General features: G+C 45.2%; 1 protein-coding gene across 15 annotated transcripts in view; it reads right to left on the bottom strand.

Annotated features, from left to right (window-relative positions):
* MBNL3 (muscleblind like splicing regulator 3) overlaps nt 1-22,755 on the bottom strand; it is a 93,689-nt gene that overhangs the window by 14,641 nt on the left and 56,293 nt on the right. For 11 of the 15 annotated variants that reach the window (XR_015773901.1, XM_088062798.1, XM_005526179.3 and 8 more), the window contains 4 exons: nt 18,203-18,367; nt 10,166-10,366; nt 8,494-8,730; nt 865-1,015 (listed from right to left, as the gene is read on the bottom strand). Coding sequence is in view for 13 of the 15 variants with exons in the window: in XM_088062798.1 (XP_087918924.1) it covers nt 865-1,015; nt 8,494-8,730; nt 10,166-10,366; nt 18,203-18,367 (754 nt within the window). In the remaining 2 variants the exon portion in view is untranslated. Of the gene's footprint in view, nt 1-864; nt 1,016-8,493; nt 8,731-10,165; nt 10,367-18,202; nt 18,368-19,649; nt 19,668-22,755 lie in introns of those variants that run through there. The other 4 variants (XR_015773902.1, XM_088062801.1, XM_088062802.1 and 1 more) reach the window with 2 other exon arrangements.

Genomic DNA, 22,755 nt, shown 5'->3' with positions numbered 1-22,755 from the left:
AACATTAAAAACACTGGGAATTAATTTTCCTATGATGCTCTGAATAATAATAATGATACTAAAATATGAGCTATCAACTCTGGAATATTCCTAATTCAGCCACTTATAATACTTTCCGCTCCAAGCAGGTTTTGTTTTTCATTCGGCTGCAGTTAATTGGCCAGTCAGAAGTCAGTCACATCTGCCACATTCATATTTCCAGTCCTGTAAGAATTATTGAACTGCATCTTTCAATTTAACACTGAGACCTAAAAGGTACAATAAAAGCTGGGAGTTAAATTGCTTTTAAAAAGCTTAAGGTATTGTACTGGTCAAAAGACAAGGAAGAGGGAAATATATGCCTCTAAAGAGGATTATATAATTTGTATTTACTAAAGACTAACCATTCCCTCTATAAACATCACAGCTGCTGTAATATGTAGGTCAGTGAGATGCAAGCTCAGGGTACCTATAGCCTCAAGAGAGCAGGCATACAGATCTGTAAGACATTTTAACATGAGTCCAAAAGAGCGCTACGCAAGAGTCAAAGAATTAATTTGGGATTAACCAGTTGAACCATAAGGAGGAAAAACAGAAAGTATGAATTCAAGAAACGTGCAGATATTTTTCTTAGTTTGACTGTTTAAAAAAACCCCAAACCACACAATAAGGGCTAAGAAGAATCTTTACATGTGAAAAGCTCTAAATTGTAGTAGGTGAAGGGAAAAAAATCAAATAAAATATGTTACTTTTTCATCCATTTTAAACATGAAACTACACACCAATACTCTTTTGCTAAGGACTCTTACAAAAACTGCTCATTAGCTGAACACTGAGGTAATAAAATAAGCCAATGTGATGGTGGGGAAGCAAGGAGACACTTACCTGTAGGGATGAATGTAGGCTGTTGCAACTGCATGTTGGCTAGAGCCTGTTGGTAGTGGAAAACGCTTGGGTTAAAGACTGTGGTGGCACCATTGTTTTTTTCAAGTGCTGGCCTCTTTGGTAAAGGTTGAAGTGCACCAGGCGGCAGGGCCTGTGGATAAGGGAGTCATTAAAGACAAGTGGAGTAAATAAAGGGGCCCAGATGTAGGTTAAGCATTCGATAAATAATAGGGGGTCTTGGCTGCAAATCACCTGCAACACTATCAACTTAGCAAGGCAGGAAGGAGAAGAGCAGCAAAGTCACAGTACGAGTAGGAGGTGAAACAACAGCTTCACTAGGTAAGCAGTTACTAAATGCACCAGGAAGAGGGGCAGAGCCCAGAAAGAGAAGGGATACTAAGGAGCTTTTCAGCAGGACTGAGTTGGGTACAGAGGGAGAAAAAAGCATTGGGAAAAGGAAGGTGAGGGGTGATCACCTGGGCAGGATGCTACAAAGAGCAGTTGCAGGCAACAAGCATTAAAAACCCCAGAACAAAAATATAGCAGATGACTATTTTAAACCCAAGAAAATTAGCATAAGCGACAAATGCCATGAAAAAAAATCGGATGCTTGCCTCTGCTTCAACACCTGCCTACATGTATGTGTGCATGTGTGGAAGCATGCACATTGTGCAGCCAACCCATGTGTCCAGATGGTAAAGCTGTAGCTGTTGCCAATTACACAGATAACATTACATTCACAGTAAAATGCATTTCCACTTGTTAGTAGAGAGGCTGAGCAACATGGTCAAGACCAGGCCTGATTCTCCACTGCTCACACCAGAGGCACAGCCCACCACCAGCAGATTTGGACCAGCTCCCACTTTACAGAAGGCGGCCTCCATCAGTCAAATACTGCTCACTCGTTATTAACAGTGGAAAAAGCCATTGACAAATCCCTTCTTTTCATTCTGTCACACCACCGGGCTTCTTCCAGCCCGTCAAACCTGTTTCATGATCAGACTTGGTAAAAAGCATTAACCCAACTCAGGAACTTTTCTAAGTGAGTTACTCATCATTCATCCAAGCATGTCTCAACAGCAAAGTAGTATGTCAGGTTCTTAAGAGACAGGAATGTTTCTAATGATTTACAGCTTTTTCATTGTACCCAAGTAAGAAACCACTTTTTTTTCTCCACATTGTGATAGAAAAGGGTCCTTTTTAATTATGCCCCGCAGTCCTTTTGCACGTAAAACTCCCATTGACGTCAATGAGATTTACGCACGTGGAAGTCATGCAGAATCAGGTCATTTCTGACTAGTTGTTAGTCTGTATCATGTAGCAAAGCAATGGCTGAAAAACAGGGTTATCACTCCTACTTTTATTTTAATAGGTCACAAATGAATGGTAGGTAATGGAGAGGGTTTGGCTAATAAAGAGTTAAAGCTACAAACACACAACACTTGGAAGAAAGGACACAAGAGATTTTAAAGCGTTATGAAGATCAACACACAACATAATGTAAGTGAAAGCTTGCAACAGTTTGTCGCCATCTAGAAACAGGCTTCACTTTAATCTGCTATAGGAGACTGCTCATCTGAGAAATGTTAAGCAACATACTTCCAGGCAAAACATTACTCCATCCTATCTCTACTCACATGGTTGCTTTTGGGTGGTTTTAATATTGAAAAAGAAAATGAGAAGAAATTGTATTTGCAAAACTGCCCTCAGACATGCACACATCCTTTGCCTGTGCTAGTGGGCATCCACTCTCAGCATTAGGATTTAATCTTTCCAGATTTCTTCTGGCTGCCAGCAAAAGACAGCAGTCAAGAACAGGACAATATTCTCAGACACAGACACCAAAATCTTTCACTTAAGATCCATATTTTAGGATGATGTACAGGTCTTCATTTCTGGGTAAGCTTTCATTGGTATCTGTGTTAAATCTGCCTGTTATGCACAACTTGTCTGTTTAATGATGGCTACGTGACTGTTCCTTCAGGCACGGGACGGATCTGCAGCTTACAGAGTCTGGAGTAGCTTCATGTACATCACAGAGGTTTTACAGCTTTACAGTGACTGAAGAACTTCATACTTAAATTCATGCCCCTTATGGTACCCCATTGCTAAATAATACTTTTCAGACACTTCCAAAATCTGGCTCAGAAGAACACACTAATTATAGCAAAGCAATTGTGCCAGGCACATAATGGACTTTTGACTCCCTGCTACCTGGCCAAAGGCTGTCACCACCCCAAACCCCACAATGGTAGTGCCAAAAGCAGAACAGCTGAAGGCTTTAAGATCTTCCTGTGATGTCCCAGCACATCACAGGACAATTCCCAAGCCCAGCACTGCAATCAGAGGGAGCATACAGACACCAGCAGGCCCCAGGGATGTCAAGACACATCAGACTATCCCATTACTTCTCCAGCATCATTGTCCCTCCTAACCTTCTACAGCCCCTTGGGAACAAGGGAAAGAAAGGAGCTATAGCAGCCTTACTGTTGCTCCCTCAACAGCAGCCAGATGGAGAAACACAAATAAATGCAGTATTTCCAGAGTGTTCTAAAGAAACAAGCACTCTGCAGCAGCTCCTGTGCCAGCTGAAGTCCAGCTCTACCACACGGGCTCTGTGGGCAGGGGATCTTGATCTGCTTCTGGTTTGACCCAACCCTGTGGGTCACCCCTCCACCCCAGCAGCTGGAGTAGTGTTCACACAGGATACATGCAGATGTGCTCCTCCTGTTGCCAACCCATCTTATATTGCATACCAAGGTGTAAGAGGGCCCAAGGAGACAGAAGGATCTGGCTTCAGCTCTTCTCCAGCCCGTATGATGAGGTAAGAGCCCCAGGCCAGGAGCATGCTCACTGAAAGGTCCATCTACAGCTCCTTGAAGAGGCATCTAAAGTTGCACATGATGAAGCTGGGCCAATATAGCTTCTGCATGGGAACTGGCAGGGACACAGGATCAAACAAATGTGTCTCATTTGACACTGGCTACAATTTTTGTATCACTCAGGACCTGCAGGAATTGTAGCAGCTCATTTCTTTCTTGAACCACATCCTGGATCTGAAGGAATCCCACAAGCAGAATATACAAAAGGCAACAGACTTCTCACCACCAAATTCTGCAGCCAGTGCCTCCCCACTGCAGCAGAGGAATTACACTAAACCCTTGTAGCAAAGAACTTACTTTATGAGTTTACTTCATCTAGCTGCTCGTGCTTCCCTCTGGACAAGCTCTGACCACCACAAATACAGCAGCAGCTCCGGACAGTAACTTTTTCTGACATTATTTTTCCCCTGTGTGTTTGTGTGCACACATGGGTATGCACCCTTTGCAACAGGATCTGGTCATCTGCACCAGTGAAAGGGTTAATTCAGTTCAGTATCCATGTGATAGTCCTGCACTGATCCAAATGAACAATTTCCACTAATTAAATGCCAGGCAGCCTCCCATTTTTCGGCTGGGAAAGCTACATTCCTGCTCAAATGAGCATCTGAACAAAGAGGCTTGTGCCACTTCTCTGCATGGCATGGAAAGTAATTCTTCAGCAAGACTGACAGATAAAAACACACTGCATGCCAAAGTCAGAATTTCCCACGTGCTGGTTAACAAACTTCTCATTATTTTTTGCAAGACAAGCACTGGATTAAACTTTTGCAACAAACAATTTAATTGCACCTCAAAGTTCCCCTCAGATCTCTATCTTCTGGGACCAGATCACACTTTCACCCTTCTGCACTCAGCAAAGAGGGGCTGTGTCTGCTGCCAGGCGTGACAAACACAGAATGATCTGAGAGAGGGCACAGGCAGCACCTGTTCCCTGGCAAGCAGCAGAAGCAAAGTGAGCAGTTTCCTCTGAAGATCATACATGCTCTTATCACTCATGAAGGGTTCAGAGGAGGTAACATTCCAATGAGCAGCTGCAAACCTTTCGATGTGTCAGAGCAGGAACACTTGTACAAGTAGCTTCTCCCGTAGGGTTTGTTTAGTGGGGGAGTAGCCATGGGCTCTCCCACTCTGCCAGACCGTGTCTCCTCAGAGTGGTGGCTCTTGAAAAGGACAGCAAGGCACTGTGCAGGTCCTGCCTGTGCTGGGTCAGCAGTGAGCAGGGCAAGTGAGAGGCTGGACATCAATTACAGCATCATTCCACCACTGCTGGCAGAAGCTGGGCCCTAGCAAGGCTTTGTACTGCTGCTGCCTAAAACTCTGATAAGGAAGCCTCTTGACTACGTAAACCCAAAAACAAGGCTTTGGAGAGGAAGGAGAGCAGATCAGCTTCTCTTCCCTAACTCTGGGAATGAGAAGCAACATCAGCTTAACAGCTCACAGCTCCTGTGTCCACTCTTCCCTCTCTCCACTATAGCTGGGCAACAGGAGCTTTTTCTTTTAAAATGTGTTGTATCCCTCCCTTACTATTTGGGAAAACAGGAAGGAGTTGTCTTCTGTGGAGCCAGGACTGACTGCACTGTGAGGATGGCTTTTGCCTCACTATGAGGCATCATAAAGCCAAGTAAAACACTATTTGAGAGTCATAAAACAATCAAAGACAGCATATATGAAGACAGCTTGCAGGCAGAAGCTCAGGGAGCAGATCCCATGCTTGAGACTGAAGCAAAAGGCACCCAGAGCAAGGTCCCTTTGCTGACACTGTCCCACTGGGGAATCAGGGATGAACTACAGACAGAGCCAGCTGAAGGGACAGCCACGTCCCCAGCTTACCCAACACATGAGCCAAGTTCCACACTGCACCTATTTCAGTTCCCGGCACAGATCCCCCAAGATGCTGGTTAGACCTCTTCCCCCTAAATCCCAGTTGTGCTCATTACACAGAACACTTTTGTGCAGGGCAGTTACCAGCATGGCACTGGCCAGGCAAGGCTGTGATGTTGAGAATACAAAGAAAAGTTACTGGATCTGTCCTGCAACCACGCATTTAGAGCATTTAGAGCATACTGCAGACCTAATGAGCTAAATTCTCCCTGAAACATTGCATCTTGTGACACCAAAGCTGTCAGTGTTTGGAAAAAACACTTCAAAAGCCAGAGCTGCCACCCCCCAAGATTATTCACTGTCTCCAAAACACATCCAGGCTTCAAGAGGCAAAGCTCAGACATTAATGGATGGTGTGTGGGGCACAGGATTGGCATGTCTGAATGCACACTGAACATTTCTGGCTGGGATGGGCAGTCTCCCCAGGAACTAACACCACAGACCAAGAGCAGAAGGCTTTCATGCAGACTAAGATGGTTACGTGCAAAGCGAGAAGGTGAAAGGTCCAAGTACCAGGTCAAAGGTTGCCTCGAGCGGTCGCTTCAGTGATCTGACAGCTGTCTGAGTCTTAATTAGCAGGCAGCGAGCACATGATGGCAATGGGCCGGGGAGGGGGATCAAGCACAGTAACAAAAACAGCAAGCAGAGGTGTGTCAAGAGAGAGCAACAATTTGGGAAGGCGAAGAGAAAAAAAATTAAAAAGTGAATGCATTATACAATATATTAAAAAGACGAGGCATGCACAACATGGGGTGGCTGGGTAATTACCTGGCCTAGTGGCAAGTCAGTTATTTTGCCTTGGTAAGTTTTAAAAGTAAAGAAATGTCATCACAGGACATGTGCTTTGGAGCTTTATCACATCAGCTGGCACAGCAGGGCAGGAGCGCTCAGGGATTAGCACCTGCACAGGGACTGGCACTGGGCTCCAGCCCTCATGCTGCAGCTACACATCATGCAGAGGCCAGCAGAGCACTCGTGGAGAGGGAAGGACCATTGGAAAAGGAGGGAGCTTCAAGCACATGCTTAAGTGCTGTCCTGAGCCGGGGACTGAGCCTTACCCAGTTCATCCAGTGCTGCACTGACTCCAGCCAAGCAGCAGTGAGAGAAGCTACTACTTGTGCACAGAAAGTAACTGCAGGATTGGGTCCCTCAGAAATGCTGAATTTAGATTTGAAGTCATTCTAAATCTGTTTTAGAGTGTAGATCCATAGCCTAGCATCTGTTTTCCCCTCCAAGAAAATGGAGAACCTTTCTTCCCTTTAATAAAGTCTTACACCTCAACAGGTACAGTAAATGCATGAAACCTTGAAAAGTCAATGAATAATGTAGGCTGTTTTGGTAGCAGGGGCGATGCAACAAGCCGTCAATAAATATTTTAAAGCTTCTAGTTAACAGCATACAAATAGGGTTAATTACATTTTTAAGAGAAGTCAGCAGGATGAATAAAACATGCATTGGCTTTAGTTAAATAGCAGTGTCCTAGATAATTAGTGAAAAGGTAAAGATTCAATTGTGAAAAACACAAGAGTTTCATTTCAGAAGATTATTTTTCAACAGACCTGGACTCTTATTTCAACAATAAAAACAGTAAGAAAACTAATAAATAAACTGCGCAGGACAAATAAATACTGCAGTATAAATTAATTGTTCAAATTACATTCCAGGTAATATTGATGCTACAAGGAGGGCAATTGTTTAATTTCTAGAACTGCCACGGCTCTGCATTAAATTTCACTATGAATTAAAAGCAACCTCCTTTACTATCTTAAAAAAAATAAAAAGGTATTTAGAAAAATGTTAGTGGCCTTAATTCTAAATCAAAGAGGCAGCAAGAGCCTTTTTAATGTTAATTTAAAAAAAAAAATTGAAGAACTCATAGGAGAGATGGAAGGGACTGCTAGAGATCAGCTAGATCAACATCCTGCTCAAAGCAGGGTCAACTACAGAGGCTTGCCTGAGACTCCATTCAGGCAGGTTGGCAGTACCTACTAGGATGGAGAATCCTATTGTAGTGTTAGACCTTTCTTTGGTAAATAAATTTTTCCTTATGTTTAAATTGAATGTCCTGATTTTAAATTTGTGCCCATTGCTTCTTATCTTTTCACTGGGCACCACAGGGAAGTTTCCCTCCACCTTCTTTATGTCTCACATCAGCAATTTATGCACGTGGGGTAGGATCCCCTGGGTCTCTCCTTCCCTCCCCAGCTCTCTCATCTCTGGAATTAACAGGTCCCATTAAACCAAACTCAACAGAATGGCAAACATTTATACCAGCTAGGAGTCACCTGGTGAGTCTTCCTTGACTCATGTTCAGAACTGTAGAAATAAGTAGTCCCAATTCAACTTGAAATTCAGGTGTGACAATCTCTATCAGGTCCAAAGCATCAAACAGGTCAGGAAGTCACCATTGTATTGTGAATTGTAATTTCACTAAGTCTTGGCAAAGGTATTGGATATAAGTTTGCTAAGTTCAAGCAACAGATATCATCTGTTTTTTGCAGAGAACAGGCCAGGGTCTCCCTGAAAAGGATATATTGTGTATTGAGGAAGCCTAACTGACCCCTGTGACTCAGCCAGGAAAGGTGCTGGGTGCTGCTGCACTCGCATTCATGTCACACCACAATGTCATGTCAGCAAATCACAGGGCTGGGCACCATGTCCCTGCCTGGTGAGATGTACTGTGCAGTAAGGGTTTCATGCTGTGGTGAGCACAGAAGACAGGACGAAGAGATGGATCTTGCACATGCTCTCAGCTCTATTTACAAAGGCAGCCATTTACAAAGCTCTCTACTTTTCCAAAAATGACACATATAACACGTGAAATCTCTTAGCAATGGAAATGCAGCTTGACAAGAGCACTACTTACCATTGCAGCTGCAGCTGTCTGGTTCACCTGGTGTTGAGCTGCCTTGATTTTGGCTTGCAGGTGTGCAGGGGGATGAAAGTACTTGCATTTCTCCCTAGAGCATCGACCTTTGATGTAATCCATGCAAACTGTAACAGTATTTTCATTTGTGTCTATCATTGCAATATCTATAGGGTGAGCATAGCGGCAATCATTCTCACCACGTGTGCAATTTCCACGCTGAAACTCTCGACAAACCTTAAAAGAAAGTCACATTGTTGAGCAGAACATTAAGTCACTTTTCATTCAGTATTTTCAACACAGAATATCAGTTCAGTTGGCCACATTAAACCATGTGTGTATTCTAAATCCATGCTCATCTGGGGTAGCACATATATCAACAGACACAGGGGCAACTGGTGCTACTCACAACTGCTTCAAGAGGTGAAAAAAACCACGTTAATAAAGCCAATTACCAAATGCAAGTGAAGTACAGAATTTGTGCAGAATGGAAAGTGACCCCAGAAAATCAATGTCATTGTGACAAAACTTGTGTAGCTCAGGATTTCTCCCCTGCCTCTAAAGCTTAAATGTTAATAACTCGGCCATTTGTGTCTCACCTGGATTATGTATTTGTTATGAAGCACACTCTTGGGTAGGACATTTAATTCTAAATGTTACATGCTACTGCTATTTGCAGCAAGTACTTTTTCTTAAACATAAGGTGCCTCTTTCACATAAATAGTCTCCCTGCCCTTCACAATAAAACCCTGACCCTGGCATTACATGACAGCACGTTTGATTACACAGCAATGTGTTTGAAGGTGTTGCCAAAATTACTAGTTGTACTAGGATCCCGCAGATCCTCGTAAGCTATGACCACTGAAGCATCAGAGGCAGAGAAAAAGGTTTCACAAAAAGTCTGCAAGGTTTCTTGTCTGAGGAACTGAGAGAAGTTGTTGAATAATATAGCAAGTGGTGTAGCTCACGTACCAATGTGTAATCAGACTGAGTGTGGGGAAAGGTGAGATGTCAGCAAGGCAAGATAAAGTACATAACACAAAACAATGTGTTTTGAAATTACACCCTTCTCTGCTATCTTCCCATGTTATAATTTACACCTGCAGGGGTCTCTGAATTCAGGTCCTCAGCCCTTATCTCCTGCAGAGTCTCTGCTTAGGGTTTGAAAGACATTTACAACTCCTCCACCAAGAAGTCCCAGCATGTCCAGCCAACTGGGGAGGGAGAGCCATCTTTCCAACACCCCACACTCACCACTCCCATCAGTGTAATGCTTAAAGCTTTCTGTAAAAGCTCAATAAGCCCATCTCTAGAAAAGGGAAATGTCTGTTACCTTCAAAACATCTTCTACCCAATGAAGTTTAAGGGCAGACCATCTATTTGTTTTTTTGGAGTTTTTTTTAAGCATGGCAGATCACATACAAAAAACCAATCCCAACCATGCTCTAATACTCACTGATACCAGAAGAGTGAGTTTTCCCAAATTTCCAAGGATTTGGGAAAAGGTCCCGCAAGAGTGTCTGCTCTGGCAGAGAGCAACAACCCTATGCTAGGAAAGCTGCAAGTCAAACTCTGTACTGTGCTGCATCAGGTCATTTTAGCAGAGAGCAACAGCTGGGAGCACATGTCCTGTTCATCCCTGTCAGCAGTATTGAATCAGATGTCCAAATACCTCCAGTTTATCCGTACGCATCAGTTTCTGCCCAGCAGAGCCTCCTGGTACTGTAACAGTAGGATTTCCAGAAACCAGGACAGGAGTATTTGGTAAAAGCTCTGCAGGAACTAAGCCCATCCCAGGAGAAACATGACTCAGGTAGGGACTAAAAGCCATTGTGGGGCTTGTTGCAAGCGATGGAGTCACAGGAAACGTTGTCTGTGTACAAAAAGAGGAAAAACAAAGTATTAGTTAAAAAGCTCTGTCTTGGATTACCCATCAAAGCCTTGCATCACACTTCAATCCTTTTAGACAATCTGATTAGCCACATCAAAATGCTGTGCTCTCCAATCTATTCATCTATTGCCATTTATTTCTGATCCATTCGCTTCTCCTGACTCACAGATTTGTGACTCATCCTGAATACAAGGCATCTTTATTTGTCAGATCAAAGCATATTGATGATCTTTATAGTTTAATGACACAATTAAGGATTTCATGCCAGCAATTAGGGCAGGCCCAAATTAAACAGACTTTTCATTCCCAAATAAACGTCTCAGCTTCCTTATGCCTACACTGCAATGCTGTACAGAGACTCCAAGGTAAACTGCAGCTTCAGGACCTGGAAGCAGTAACCCCATTAGCTGCACTACTGCATCCACCATCAGCCTGCCCTGAACTCCATGTCAGCATGGCCAGTGGGCCTCAGGTTAGACCACAGGCATCATTCAGTCAGGTGAGGTATCTCTGCTGCAGTATGCTCGGTTAGTCAGGCATCCTGCACATCTGGGGATGGTTTCAGAGTGTCAACAGACTCCAGGCAAAAGCCATTTTGCAGAAGGATCTAAGTCTGCGCACCCTGTGAACAGCAGCAAGAGGACACCAAACTCATTAATGCTACAACATACCAAATCTCATGGCTGTGGCAAGAGCTGGTGAGTCTTGAGCTTGGAAGAGCAATGACAAAGTGTACCAGATAAGATGGCTCAAGTGGACTAGTGTGAGGTCCAAGACCCCATCTGCACTACAAGGAGTCGTGTTCTCTTTGGGACAGAACAAGATGCCATAAAGATCCTGACCACTTCAGGTCCCTACATTGTGTTGGGAAGGTCCTTTGAGTGCAGTAGAGCTTCAGTGCTGGGGCCCAGAAACACTTCCCTGATATGAGCTGCTCCAGCAGCGCTCATCTGGGAAAGGAGCTGCTGTGCTGGCAGGCAGGTGAGCACAAGGCTCCTAAGCAGATGCTCAGTCTGGGACTAGCCCCTAAAACCAGAGAGTTTGTGAGGTTTGAAAGCACCAGATCCAAAGTATTCTTGGGAATGAAACCAATTCCAGCTGATGAAAAACTCCACCTGCCCCCATTGAAGATGAGTGTGTGCATGGCAGCACTCCTGCTCCTGTAGCAGGGGCTTGAGCACGCCCAGGGAAAGCAGCCTGAAATTTGCAACCATTTTCATATTCCCTCCTGACACCTACTCCACTGTGAACTCTGGGTTCCAGTTAAAGCTGCTTACACTGGCAGGTGTCTGTGATACATCCTTGGGAGCTATAGCCTCTACTTGGCAATAATTACAAGTGTGCTTATGCCTGGGGCAGTTTTTTGGCTACACACACCCTGCCCTCCTTTAGTTTTGGTACTTTTAGTCCGGTGAACTTCTAAAAGAAACCATATATGGATAGTGTGTACCTCAACAGCATCTTCATCCTGGTACTTTCATACTTTGCTTGTTGAAGTGTGGAAGAAGTTAACCCACAGTTACACCAGCCAACTGTCCTAATCCAGCTCTAGCTCAATAATGCCCCTTCCTAAGGTCAGTGACAGCAAGTGGCTCCTGATCTGATGGGAAAAGGAATCATTGACAGAATATATCCCATTCCTTCCTCCTCAGTGAGGAGACACAGCTTTAAGTGTAGCAGAACCAAATAATTCTCTTTCTGGGAGGGATTTCCAATTTTCCTTCTTGTGAGCCTTAGTCACCACTTCAGCTGTTGGGAGACTTCAGCCACTAAAGCCAGAGATCTCCCAATCCACAGCCCTTTATTAAATAATTTTCTTCTCTCTTTCAATTCTCTGTGGCTCCCAGACACTTTATTGCTAAAAAATTTCTTTAGGATTTTTAAAGCCGTGACTCCCTGAACACTTCAGTGAGAAGGCAGCATCCATCAGACTATTTTCTTTTGTGCAAGTACCAATAATTACAGTGGTATCTGCTGAACTTCCGGCACCATTTGCACCATAAATGCTATTTTAAGGAGTTTCTCCTGCCTGGCCAGTCTGCAGAGGTTATAGGGGGGCCTGACACGTTGTCAGCGTTTGTTTTATGTACCCATAGTACTCCAAACCTTGCAGTTACAAGTGGTTTGCACAAATGTGTGGGCAAACCTACCCTATGTTTTTCAGCACCTAATACAGCAGAAGTATCCTGACTGAGCAGGTGTGGCACAAACACTGCTCCAAAATGCCAGGAGATTCTTTAAAGCAAGCTTCTCCTGCTTGGGGTCAAACACAGCCAGCAATCAGGCCAAGGACCTCACTGGTTTCTGAGACAAAGGGAAGATGTTCCTCCCACTGCAGAAGGCAGGATTTGTGCAGACTGGAAATGCTGGGGCTTGCAACACCTCACACTGAGTGAATTCACCTGAAACATTCACAAAGAGATTATATACCAGCCTCTTCGCCAAAGCTACTACAAAGGTGGAAGCAGGACCTGCTCCCTGAAACACAATTCCCATCTCCCTCAAAAGCAGTTCCTCTTCTCACTGGGAGCAATCAGCAAGGGCAAACGGATCCAAACCCAAGCAGAAGCAAGTGGAGAAAAGTTGTGCATGAGGAACAACTGTGCAGTACAATCCACTTGTGATCCTGGAAACCTGCAAAGTGACGCTTGCAGGAGCAGGATGAGATTTTATTGCTGCTGCTGTTCATTCAGCCCCTTTCCATGCCCTGACGTCTGCTCGCATTCCCAAGGTTTCAGGAGCGCTCCTTCTGCCTGCCTGCACCCTGTGCCTGCTTCCCTGACTGGAAGTGACAGTTGTGCTCCACACCCTGCCCGCAGGCTGGGGCTGATGCTCGCAGCCAAGCGGGTGCAGAGCCAGGGAACAAGCAGACCTCACTCAACATATTAAACCTCCAAGAGCTGGGGTTTTAAGTCTGGAGTGCGTGAAGCACTCTGAGAACTGCGCCTTTGTGAGCTGGCACCAGGGAGCTCTGTATTTATTGTGGCTGATGAGGGGAAAAGATGGGCTGTGCTCACTGCCAGACCCGGCTGCCTGTCTTGGATTGGGAAATCCAGTCTGGCTCATGCATCAGTACCAGTAAATAGGGATGCTGCCAGCCAATTCTTTCCTCTACGTCTGTGCAGGTCCCCCATGTCCTCAGGGAATGTGAGCAGATTTCCTCCTTGCAGCCAGAACCCAAATGTAATTTTTACTCCAAACAGTACTGCCCTCCTCAACATGCCTCCTGTCCACCTCTTGTGACAGCTGTGCTGCTTTTGTCCGGGATACAGTTGATTTTCTCCACAGTAGCTGGTGTAGGGTTGTGGTTTTGATTTGTGCTGGAAACAGTGCAGATAATTCAGGGATTTTTGTTGTTTCTGAGCAGTGCCTACACAGGGTCAAGGGCTTTTCTGCCTCTCATCCCACCCAACCAGCGAGTTGACTGTGGAGGACAGCACAAGGAGCTGGGAGGGGACAGAGGACAACTGACCCCAACTAACCCAAGGGATACCCCAGACGGAATGGCATCATATTCCTGATATAAAGCTGTGGGAGAAAGAGGAAGGGAGGGACCTGACAGAGCAATATTATGGCTGTACACTAAAAAACCAAACTCTCAACTTAATTGCTGGTGTGCTCTAGGGCAAAACAGAGGGAATGAAAGTATCAGCACTTACTCCTGCTGCCCCTCTTAAAGCTCTTGCTAATTCAAGAAATACAGACATTGCAAATTAACGTTTGTAAATCATAGCATAGAGACACTACCAGTAACTCCTGTGCAGAGGGAAACAGGTTACAGTGCAGCAGCAAAGATTTCAGGCTGGTAGCAGCTCACAAGACTGGTTTACTGAGTATTAAAATGCTTGTAAGTATAGTAATAATTTTAAAAAGCTGCAATGACTGTTGTGAGAACACATCTCAGGGGGAGGGTTTCCAAGGACTTTGACAGCTCTGAGCTCCTCGCAGACCTCAAGTATGGATGCTGTTGAGTTGAGGGTGTGAGCAGAGAGAAGGAACTGTCCCAGGGAGGGACATTTGTTACCACTGGTGAAAACAGAACCTGGAACAGCTGATTTTGTTAACAATCTAGAAGTTGCATTCGATTTGGCTAGCAGAAAAAGCTAAAGCTAGAGAAGAAACATAGAGTGGGTGTGAAGAGGAAGGCAGAGGAGCGGTTGGTGTTTTGTCAAACACAAGCACTGTCTCAGCCAGGAAGTGTTGATTCTGAGTTACCTCAGACCCTAAAAAAGGGAAAGCCAGAAAATGAGGCCCACTGTAAATACAGAGGTGTTGATAGCCTGAAGGAGGGGAGACAGGTCACTGCTAAGCAGCTATATATGGAAAGCACACAAAAAACAATGGCAGCTTACAGTCTGGTGATAGAAACTGAAGATAAAAATCTCGTACTGACAAGATTGAAAACGTTGATATTAAAAATGTAATTGATGCTGTAAAAAAACCCAAAAATCTGTGTTCCTCTCCGACTTCATTGGTCTGGCTAGCTGCAAAACCACCCTCCACCACGAAGGCTGAGCATGCTGGAGTGAATCCAATGGGTCAAAGCATCCAGCTACCTACCACCGCAGATGCTTATTTCTGTAATCAGACTGCAAGGACACACTCCTCGATCATAGGATCTCTCATTTGTGGGTTGCTGTAGTGTAAAAGACAGGTGTTAACACCCCACAGCATTGTCTCTTGGCAGATACCAGCTCTTGGCTGGGCCTGGGTAGTGTGTTTATTCATTCCTAGCATGCCTTTGACTAGAGGCTGAGATATAAATCAGGTTTTTGCTGCATGGAACAAATGCTTGTGCAAAGCACCTGTTGAAATCGGCACCAGCATTTGCTCCAAGCATCACTGGGCAAGAAAGTTGCTCACCCTCTCCTTTAACCCCTCCATCAGCACCAAGGAGTGGTAGCAGGATCCTCTGCCACAGGAGGGGACAAAGGGCTGCCTTAAAGTCTGGGCTGTCTTCAGGGGCATGGGTGATTCAGAACTATTAAGACAGTCCTGTCTACAAAGACCTTGACACAAAGAAAAGATGAAGAGCTTGAAAACAAAGAGAAGAAACAGCTTCCCTAGGCAGCAGCAGAGGCAGCTGCAGGGCAGGAGTTGTGGCAAGTGTGTCACCACTGCCATGCTCCATCAAAGGCTTGTTCCGGCACTAATGGGGAAGCACCAGGCAAACCAGTGCCCTGCTCCACCATGTCACTTGGATCCTGGCTTGAAGCATCTCCATGGTCAGCTCCAAAAGTCTGTCCCACACTGCTGCAAAGGGATAAAGCACGATGGAGAGGGTGGGGAGAGAGCAGCACTTTTTGGGTGGTCCTGCACTGGCACACACAGGACGCAAAGCAACCATATCCAAGAAACCAGACATAACATTTACCAAAGTAGCTCTGCCTATCAATGCCAGAGCCCAGCTCATAGACAGATGACATTTCAGGAAGCCTGGTGAAAAGCTGCTACATTAAAAAAACAGGTTTCGTTTTAATTTGGTGGGGGTTTTTTTTGGTGGTGGGTTTTTTTTAATTAGGTAGCTTTTCTTGTGAAACTGCACTTTAAAACGTCTGAACATTCAGCCATTGTTTGGAGCTATTAAGTGTGCTATTTCAAATCTCATCTCTGGCAAGCATTCCAATTAAGCAGGCATCCTGTTGATCAGCTTTCTGATCACATGGGATTTGTTCTGCTGCTGCATCACATACAATACTTTCTACTTTGACAAACTTCATGTGTACCCAGAAGGAGGCCCCACCCTTCTCATTTAGAGAGAAAGAAGTTCTCAAAGCTAGCTTCCACTGACAGCATCTTTGGGAAATCAAAGGCAGTTGAAAGAGAAATCTCTTGTTTGTCCTGAAATTGGTGTGGAGCAAGTTGGGCAGCAGGAATCAGACCAAGAGCTTGTTTAGTCTGAGTAAAGTGTGGGAAAGCATGAAGGGAGCAGTCACTGCAGAACAAATTTTTATTTTTCTTCTTTGCCCATGTCTTCCTCATGGCACAATTTAGAAACCAGGGGCCCTTCTCATCAGATAAAGCTACCTCTGAAATGACAGCACTAACCAGACAAACAGACACATTCAGTTTCAGAGGCAATTTGAAAGGCAGGAGTAAAATTTAGGAGCACACTGGACCTACAAGATTGCCAAGTGGAAAGATGGGAACTTTCCAAAGAGGAAATCCCGAAGATACTTTGAATAGCCAGCCAAAGAGCATCCATCATGAATTCCCTACAGAGGTAAACTTCAAATAGGAAGGGTTTGTTTTTGGTACAGGACTTGGAAACCAATGCCACTGTCTTGTGAGAATTCAGGATTTCCTTCTATGTGGACAATACTTTCGAACTCCACAAAAAAGAGGTGCAAGATTACAGCAATTAAGAGCCTAAGGCACAGCACAACTAAGGACCTTTTCTGTGGACAATCTTCTGTCTCACCTTTCCATCTTCAAAATGGGAAGAATAGACAGCATTTTCCTAACTTATAGGGCAGGGCCAAGATAAAGCTACTAGCAGATACACAGGATAATCAGAGTGATGGCAAACATGGAAAAGCCCCCAAAACACAGGCGGAATATGCCAGACTGAGGAAATGGCCCAGGCTGGTGGCAGACCAACATCATGAAGGGACACTGGCCAGTTTTCCCTGCTGAAACAGAGAAACCTCCATCACAAGCTCTTATACCAAACATCACAACAACCTCCACTGTTCTCTGGTGAGAATAAACCAGGAACACCCGAGCTTTTCAAAGCTGGGGTGACAGATGCTGTGTCCCACATGGATAGAGAGGTCAGGCAGTGCAGGTGGGACACCAGGAGACCAAGTTCAGGCTGGTTCACACACTTGACACCTTCAGGCTAGAAGAGCTTGTCCGAAGGATCTGGCCAGTCCTCATGTGTAGCACAGCACAAGGAGCCTCACCCAACTACAGCACACTAAGTGCACATTGACCCAGGAAAGATACTCAGCCCAACTTTAAACTGAGAACTCCTAATTAACTCTCAGTGCAGCTTATTCACATCAGCACTGAAGAGCTGCTTCAAGACCTCTGACAGTTACTGAAATATACATTGTGACAGACTAAAACTCAGCTGACAAATATCATCCCCTCCCAGATACACCAACCAGCAGACACAAGCCATCCTTTCCCTGGCGTAACAGGGTTCTCCAGCCTGAAACCTGTTTTAACTGACAAGCAAAAGCAGGGACAGGCAGTGAAGGCTTCTCTGAACTACCTGCTCCGCAAACACCTATCTCCCACAGGCTTCCCTTCCTACCTGAAGAGAAGCAAATCTTCCTGCTCTTACTCTAAATCAGCATTACTGTGAAAAACAAGTGACAGGGCTGTGACATTAGCACAAGTCTCTGCTGGGACAGCTGCAGTGAAATGGGTCTCACTCACAGACATTAAAAAGGATTAAAGTCTAGGTAGGATTCATCTGCCCTAGTTTTAGTCCAACAGTGCAACACATCTAGTCCAAGGGAGTCAGCATCATCTCAGTGGAAAACAGATATCCAAAATAGGATCCACTGGAATTGAGCCACTCAGAACTTCTGGGATGTATGTCAATCAACTGGTCAAAAAAGCAGCTGGTGCTAAGACCCTTCCACTTGAAGCCCTGAATCTCGCAGCTCCTCGGTTATCAGAGGAAAAGAGAGACACAGCTTGCAAGGAGATGCAAAGGTAGCATCTGACCCCTCTGGAAGGACTCTGCCCAGTTCTGTGCATCACATACAATGGCCTGAGCTCAGGCACAGGGCTGGGGCCTCTGTGAGCAAACAGGGGAGGAACAGGGAGCAGTGTGAAGCCAATGGGTCCGTGGCTATAACTCACAATTGGCTGTAGCTGCGCGCCCGGTAGCATGAACTGCATCTGCTGAGCAAACATGGCTGCGGCCGTCTTCTGCTGGATCAGGTTGTTGCGTCCATTTATTTCAAGTTGTGTTTTTAAATGTGGGGGAGGGTGGAGATATTTGCAGTTCTCTCGGGTACACCGGCCCTAAAAAACATAATGGAACAGCATTTCAGTGAATGTAACACCCAGGGCAGCCAGAGAAATTTAATTAGGGATTGTTTGGGTTACTGGAACAACACAATCATCGAGGCGGAGGCAGCTTGGTAGCTACTGTGCCTCTTTTGTGATTTTTCTATAGTAGGTGAAGAGAAGAGCAACATGACTTCTCCTGCAGTAACACTAACTGAATACTATCAAGCTAAACCAAAAAGTCAGGCTTCCTGATGTTAAAATGATTGTTGTAAGAAAAAACCCCAAACAATCTAACACAAACAGCAATACTTTCAGAAGCTGGTGGCAACAATTCCAGAAACCACAACAAAAATTCCCTGTGCTCCTTGCGTGGGTTGCTTTTCCCCTCCTTCCCAATGCCAGACCACTTAATTGGCCCTGATAACCAGACAGCAAGAAACAAAACTGTCTCCACCATTTCCCCAGATGCACTGGATAAAACTTTAAGAGGACAGCTCTGTAAGGCAGCACCTCTGTTCCACAACATGCAGGTACCCCAAGATGCTGAGAACTAGCAGTCACAGGAGGAAGAACTGAAACCGTTTTCCCCCTTCATGCTTTCATTTGTCAGAAGTGATGTGTGTTGCATCACTGACTCCTTCCCCCATGCAACAAACGTAAGCACTGGCCATGCCAGTGACTCCTAAAAAGCAAGAGATCACTGATGTTATCCCTGCAAATCAACTGAGATCATCACTTAAAAAACATGTATAAACTGTGACTTACTTTCATAGTGTTTGCAAGTAGACATAAGAAGATAAATATCAATACATCACTAAATAGGAAAGCTAGTAACAAATGTTGTCATTAAGATGAAATAGTTCTTGAAAATTAAGGTTTTTTCTCTCCCTCCTTTCTTATTTAATTTCTTCCTCAAGAAACAAGAGGCATACAGAAAACATAAAATACTTAATGTAACTTTATGCAAAAATGGTTACTTTTTGAGGAACAAATTCTTTTGAGCTAATCAAAGCCTATTAAAATAAGGCCAGACCTGGAGGCCACAGAGCTGTTCCACAACAGATAATTAAAAACAGTTCCTGCAGCCAGCAAAGGCACAGGACCATCCATTACCAAGCCTGTCCCAGGCACAGTCAAGGGCTGTACACAGAGTTCTCAGTCTCACTGTAATTACATTTGCCTTCCAAAAGGGGCACATCAGATGACCCCATGTCCCTGTTAGCAAGATCATGTGCAGCAGAGCTGTAACCCCATAACCAGGTCCACAAGGATACAGCTGTTACACACCACTCACCCAAGGCTCAGGTGGGAACCTCCTGGGATCAGCCTCAGATGCATCCAGGATACTCCCCTGGGGATTCTTTAAGGCTTTTGCAAACGTACAGGTGAAATCACTGGACAGTCCAAGAACCACTGCAAAAAGTCAATGCTGTCACCCACTGCAGGAGCTGGTTTTGAATCCCCAGCCAGGCACCCCAGCATGCCAGGTCTCTGTAGAGCAGCCTTAGATTTCCAAGCTTTACTCTGCCCCACTTCCTGGTGGGAATAACAGCACCACTGGGGAGAGGGTGGAAGAGCTTGACTGCAGCTTAAAAGGGGCTGTTTGACATTTGTCATGGGAAAAGGCTCCTCTCTTACCTGCTCTGAGGAGATCAGAATTAAACAAAAGGCAAATAATTAAATGCAAGAAGTCATGGGCTAGAGACAGTGGGACAGGAAAAAAACCACTTCCAAACTTTAGCAGCCTGGCTTGGTGGAACGAAACTCTCTGCCCTGCTCCTAGAAGAGCCCAGTGGCTCCCAGCAACCCAACTAAAAACAAAAGAGGCTTTTTAATGCTATTGTTTTGGCTTCTCAGTAATCCAGCAGCCCCAGATCGCCAGCAGTGAGTTAATTGCTCACAGCCCCTGAGGACACAAATCTTCATCCCCAGACACTTTTTCACATCTGTGTGAAGTGAGGGTAAAATGGCAGCTGGCTGGTGCTCAGACTGTGCCACTACAAAGGAAATAACTGCATTAATCTGCAAGGACAACACTCATCAGCACTGGGCAGATTTGGGTCATCCTTCTCATGCTGCACAGGACCAGGCCTCTCTACAGCCTATCCCATCATCTGGGACCCAGCAAGAGTCCAGGGTTCAGCCTCAGAGCACACCTGCAGTGTCCCACCTCCACAGCTCCTGCAGAGCTGCTGCTGACCAGGAGCAGACCCCACTGAACCACAGGCTGTACGTGGCCGGGCAGCTGCTCGATTCTAAGCTCCAACCTCCCATGGGCTTACACATCAGCCTTAGAAATTCCTCCTGACTGTAACTTGGCACAAGTGCTTTGGGTTGGGGAAACACTTATTTCTACCAAATTTGGAATAAATCTGCGTAGATGTTTCTACACTGCAGGAATGGAGAAGATTGAAAAAAAAGAACTACTGTTTTTTGTAAACAATACTTACACAGTTGACTTCAACTTGAGAAGGACTTTGCTGTTTCAACTGAAATTGTGAATATCATTGATACCAGCAACCCCAGCTCGGTGTGAAGCTTTGCTCTACTTTTTTCTTTCTCAAAGCAGTTTGTTTAATTCCAACAGGAGGTTCTACAAACAGAATATTTTTACTACCAATAAAAAAACCACCATACAGCACAAGGCGTTGGTCTTGCAGACAGAGTCTGTAAGCTGAAACCAGTGCCCACACAGTGCTACTGGTTTCAAGGACATGTATTTGTAAGAAACAGAGCTGTGCAGACGCTGCTGCAGAGCAAAGGCTGTAAAATGCTGTCAGTCAGGCCTTTGAGGGCTCAGAAAGACTAAATGAATCACTGCTACACTCAGATTCAAACCCATGCCTTTGGTCTAACTCCTCCTCACCAACATTTTGATCCTGAGCACCACCAACCACTTTGTTTCACTGGGGCATATTGGAAGCCACAGCTGAGTTGAGCTGCCCTCTCTCCAGCACTACAGTAAGTTCTTTATCTCTCAGACAATGAATTTTAGGAACTGGTGATGTGACAGAGTGACACAAAATGTTCCCAGTTTAGACATCTTACTATGTAACAACTTTCAAGCTGTATCGCTCTATAGTCATGGGCACCAGTAGTACCCCCTGAACTCCAACACTGGAAGGGGTGAGCTTCTTCTACCCTTCCATCACAACACCCACAGTTCCTGGTACTTCCCAGAACCACACACAGTTCTTCTAAACCAATTTTTCAGCTCTACAAAAGCTGCCAGAAGGACAAAGGAACTGCCATTTTTAACTCCTCAGTACCAGCTGCAACACAGCAGGGAAAGCAACAGGGAACTGGTAGCAAATCTGCTGTGTGGATACTGGGCTGGGGATAAATAAGGACAACTCCATTTTATACCTGGGTGGCCTAAGAATACAACATGAGAAATACAACAGGAGTTAGGCCCCCAGTTTTAGATGAGCATATTTATGCTACAAGGCACGGTTTTCCTGCAGGGACTAGCTGTGGCTCCAGCACATCGAAAGCTCAGCATAGGGTACGGGACAGTTCCAGGGCTGTGCACAGAAGACCAACTGAGACATTCTCCAAGCTGAGTGCTGCACCAAAAAGCACCATTACAGCACCTGGAGTGGCCATTGCATGTGCTGGTAGGGGCCTGGTGCTCAGAGACTGATCTGTGCTGGTAAGCAGCACATTGAGCCTGCTGGCACCAGAAATTTGAGATTTGCTGCTGTCAATTTAGCCTGAGCACTGACTCCAGGACAGGCGCATTCCCACCCTGTCCCGGGTGGCACACAAGCCTGCAGCCAGGGAATCACCACCCAGTAACAGACTGCTGCTGGCCTTGGTAACATGCTAAATATAGCTGTATTTTCTGGCTCCACACAAAATGGAAGGAGTCTGAAGGACCATATTCATCTGATTCTCTGCCAACTACAGCCATGAGGGAAAAGCATATGGACTGCACTTTCACAGGCTTGAAAAATGGATATTAAAAATAAATCATTAAAAGATTTTATAAGAGTATCTTCTCCCCATTTCTTCCCGCACACTCCCCCACCCTTACAGTAGGCTGCTGGCATGTGATTGACTCTGTGTTGCCAACTTAAGTCATGCTGTGATGGCGTATACTGTAAATGGCTGGCATCTGACACCAGCTAACGTGACAGCAGCTTGCATTGCAACAAAGCCAGCTGTTTGGAGTGCAGCACTGACGGCAGCACACTGAAATCCCGTAGAAAAACCTGCATTACACCTGGCTCTGTGGAGTTTGCACCTTGTCATCTGCATCCTAGCTCAGAGGGATGCAAATAAGAGCATTCTGGGTACTGCACCAGGCTGGATGAACCTTCCCTAAGCATGTTGCACAAATTCTCTCCTCCCTGGCTGCTGAAGAGAGTTGAACAGTGCTGCAGAAACAAGGCACCCAG

This window comes from Pseudopodoces humilis, chromosome 15, assembly GCF_049639895.1.
Source record: "Pseudopodoces humilis isolate 2021_Gansu_Grassland_sample_001 chromosome 15, ASM4963989v1, whole genome shotgun sequence".
Taxonomy (NCBI): Eukaryota; Metazoa; Chordata; class Aves; order Passeriformes; family Paridae; genus Pseudopodoces; species Pseudopodoces humilis.
This window is presented reverse-complemented; position numbering and strand designations above follow the sequence as displayed.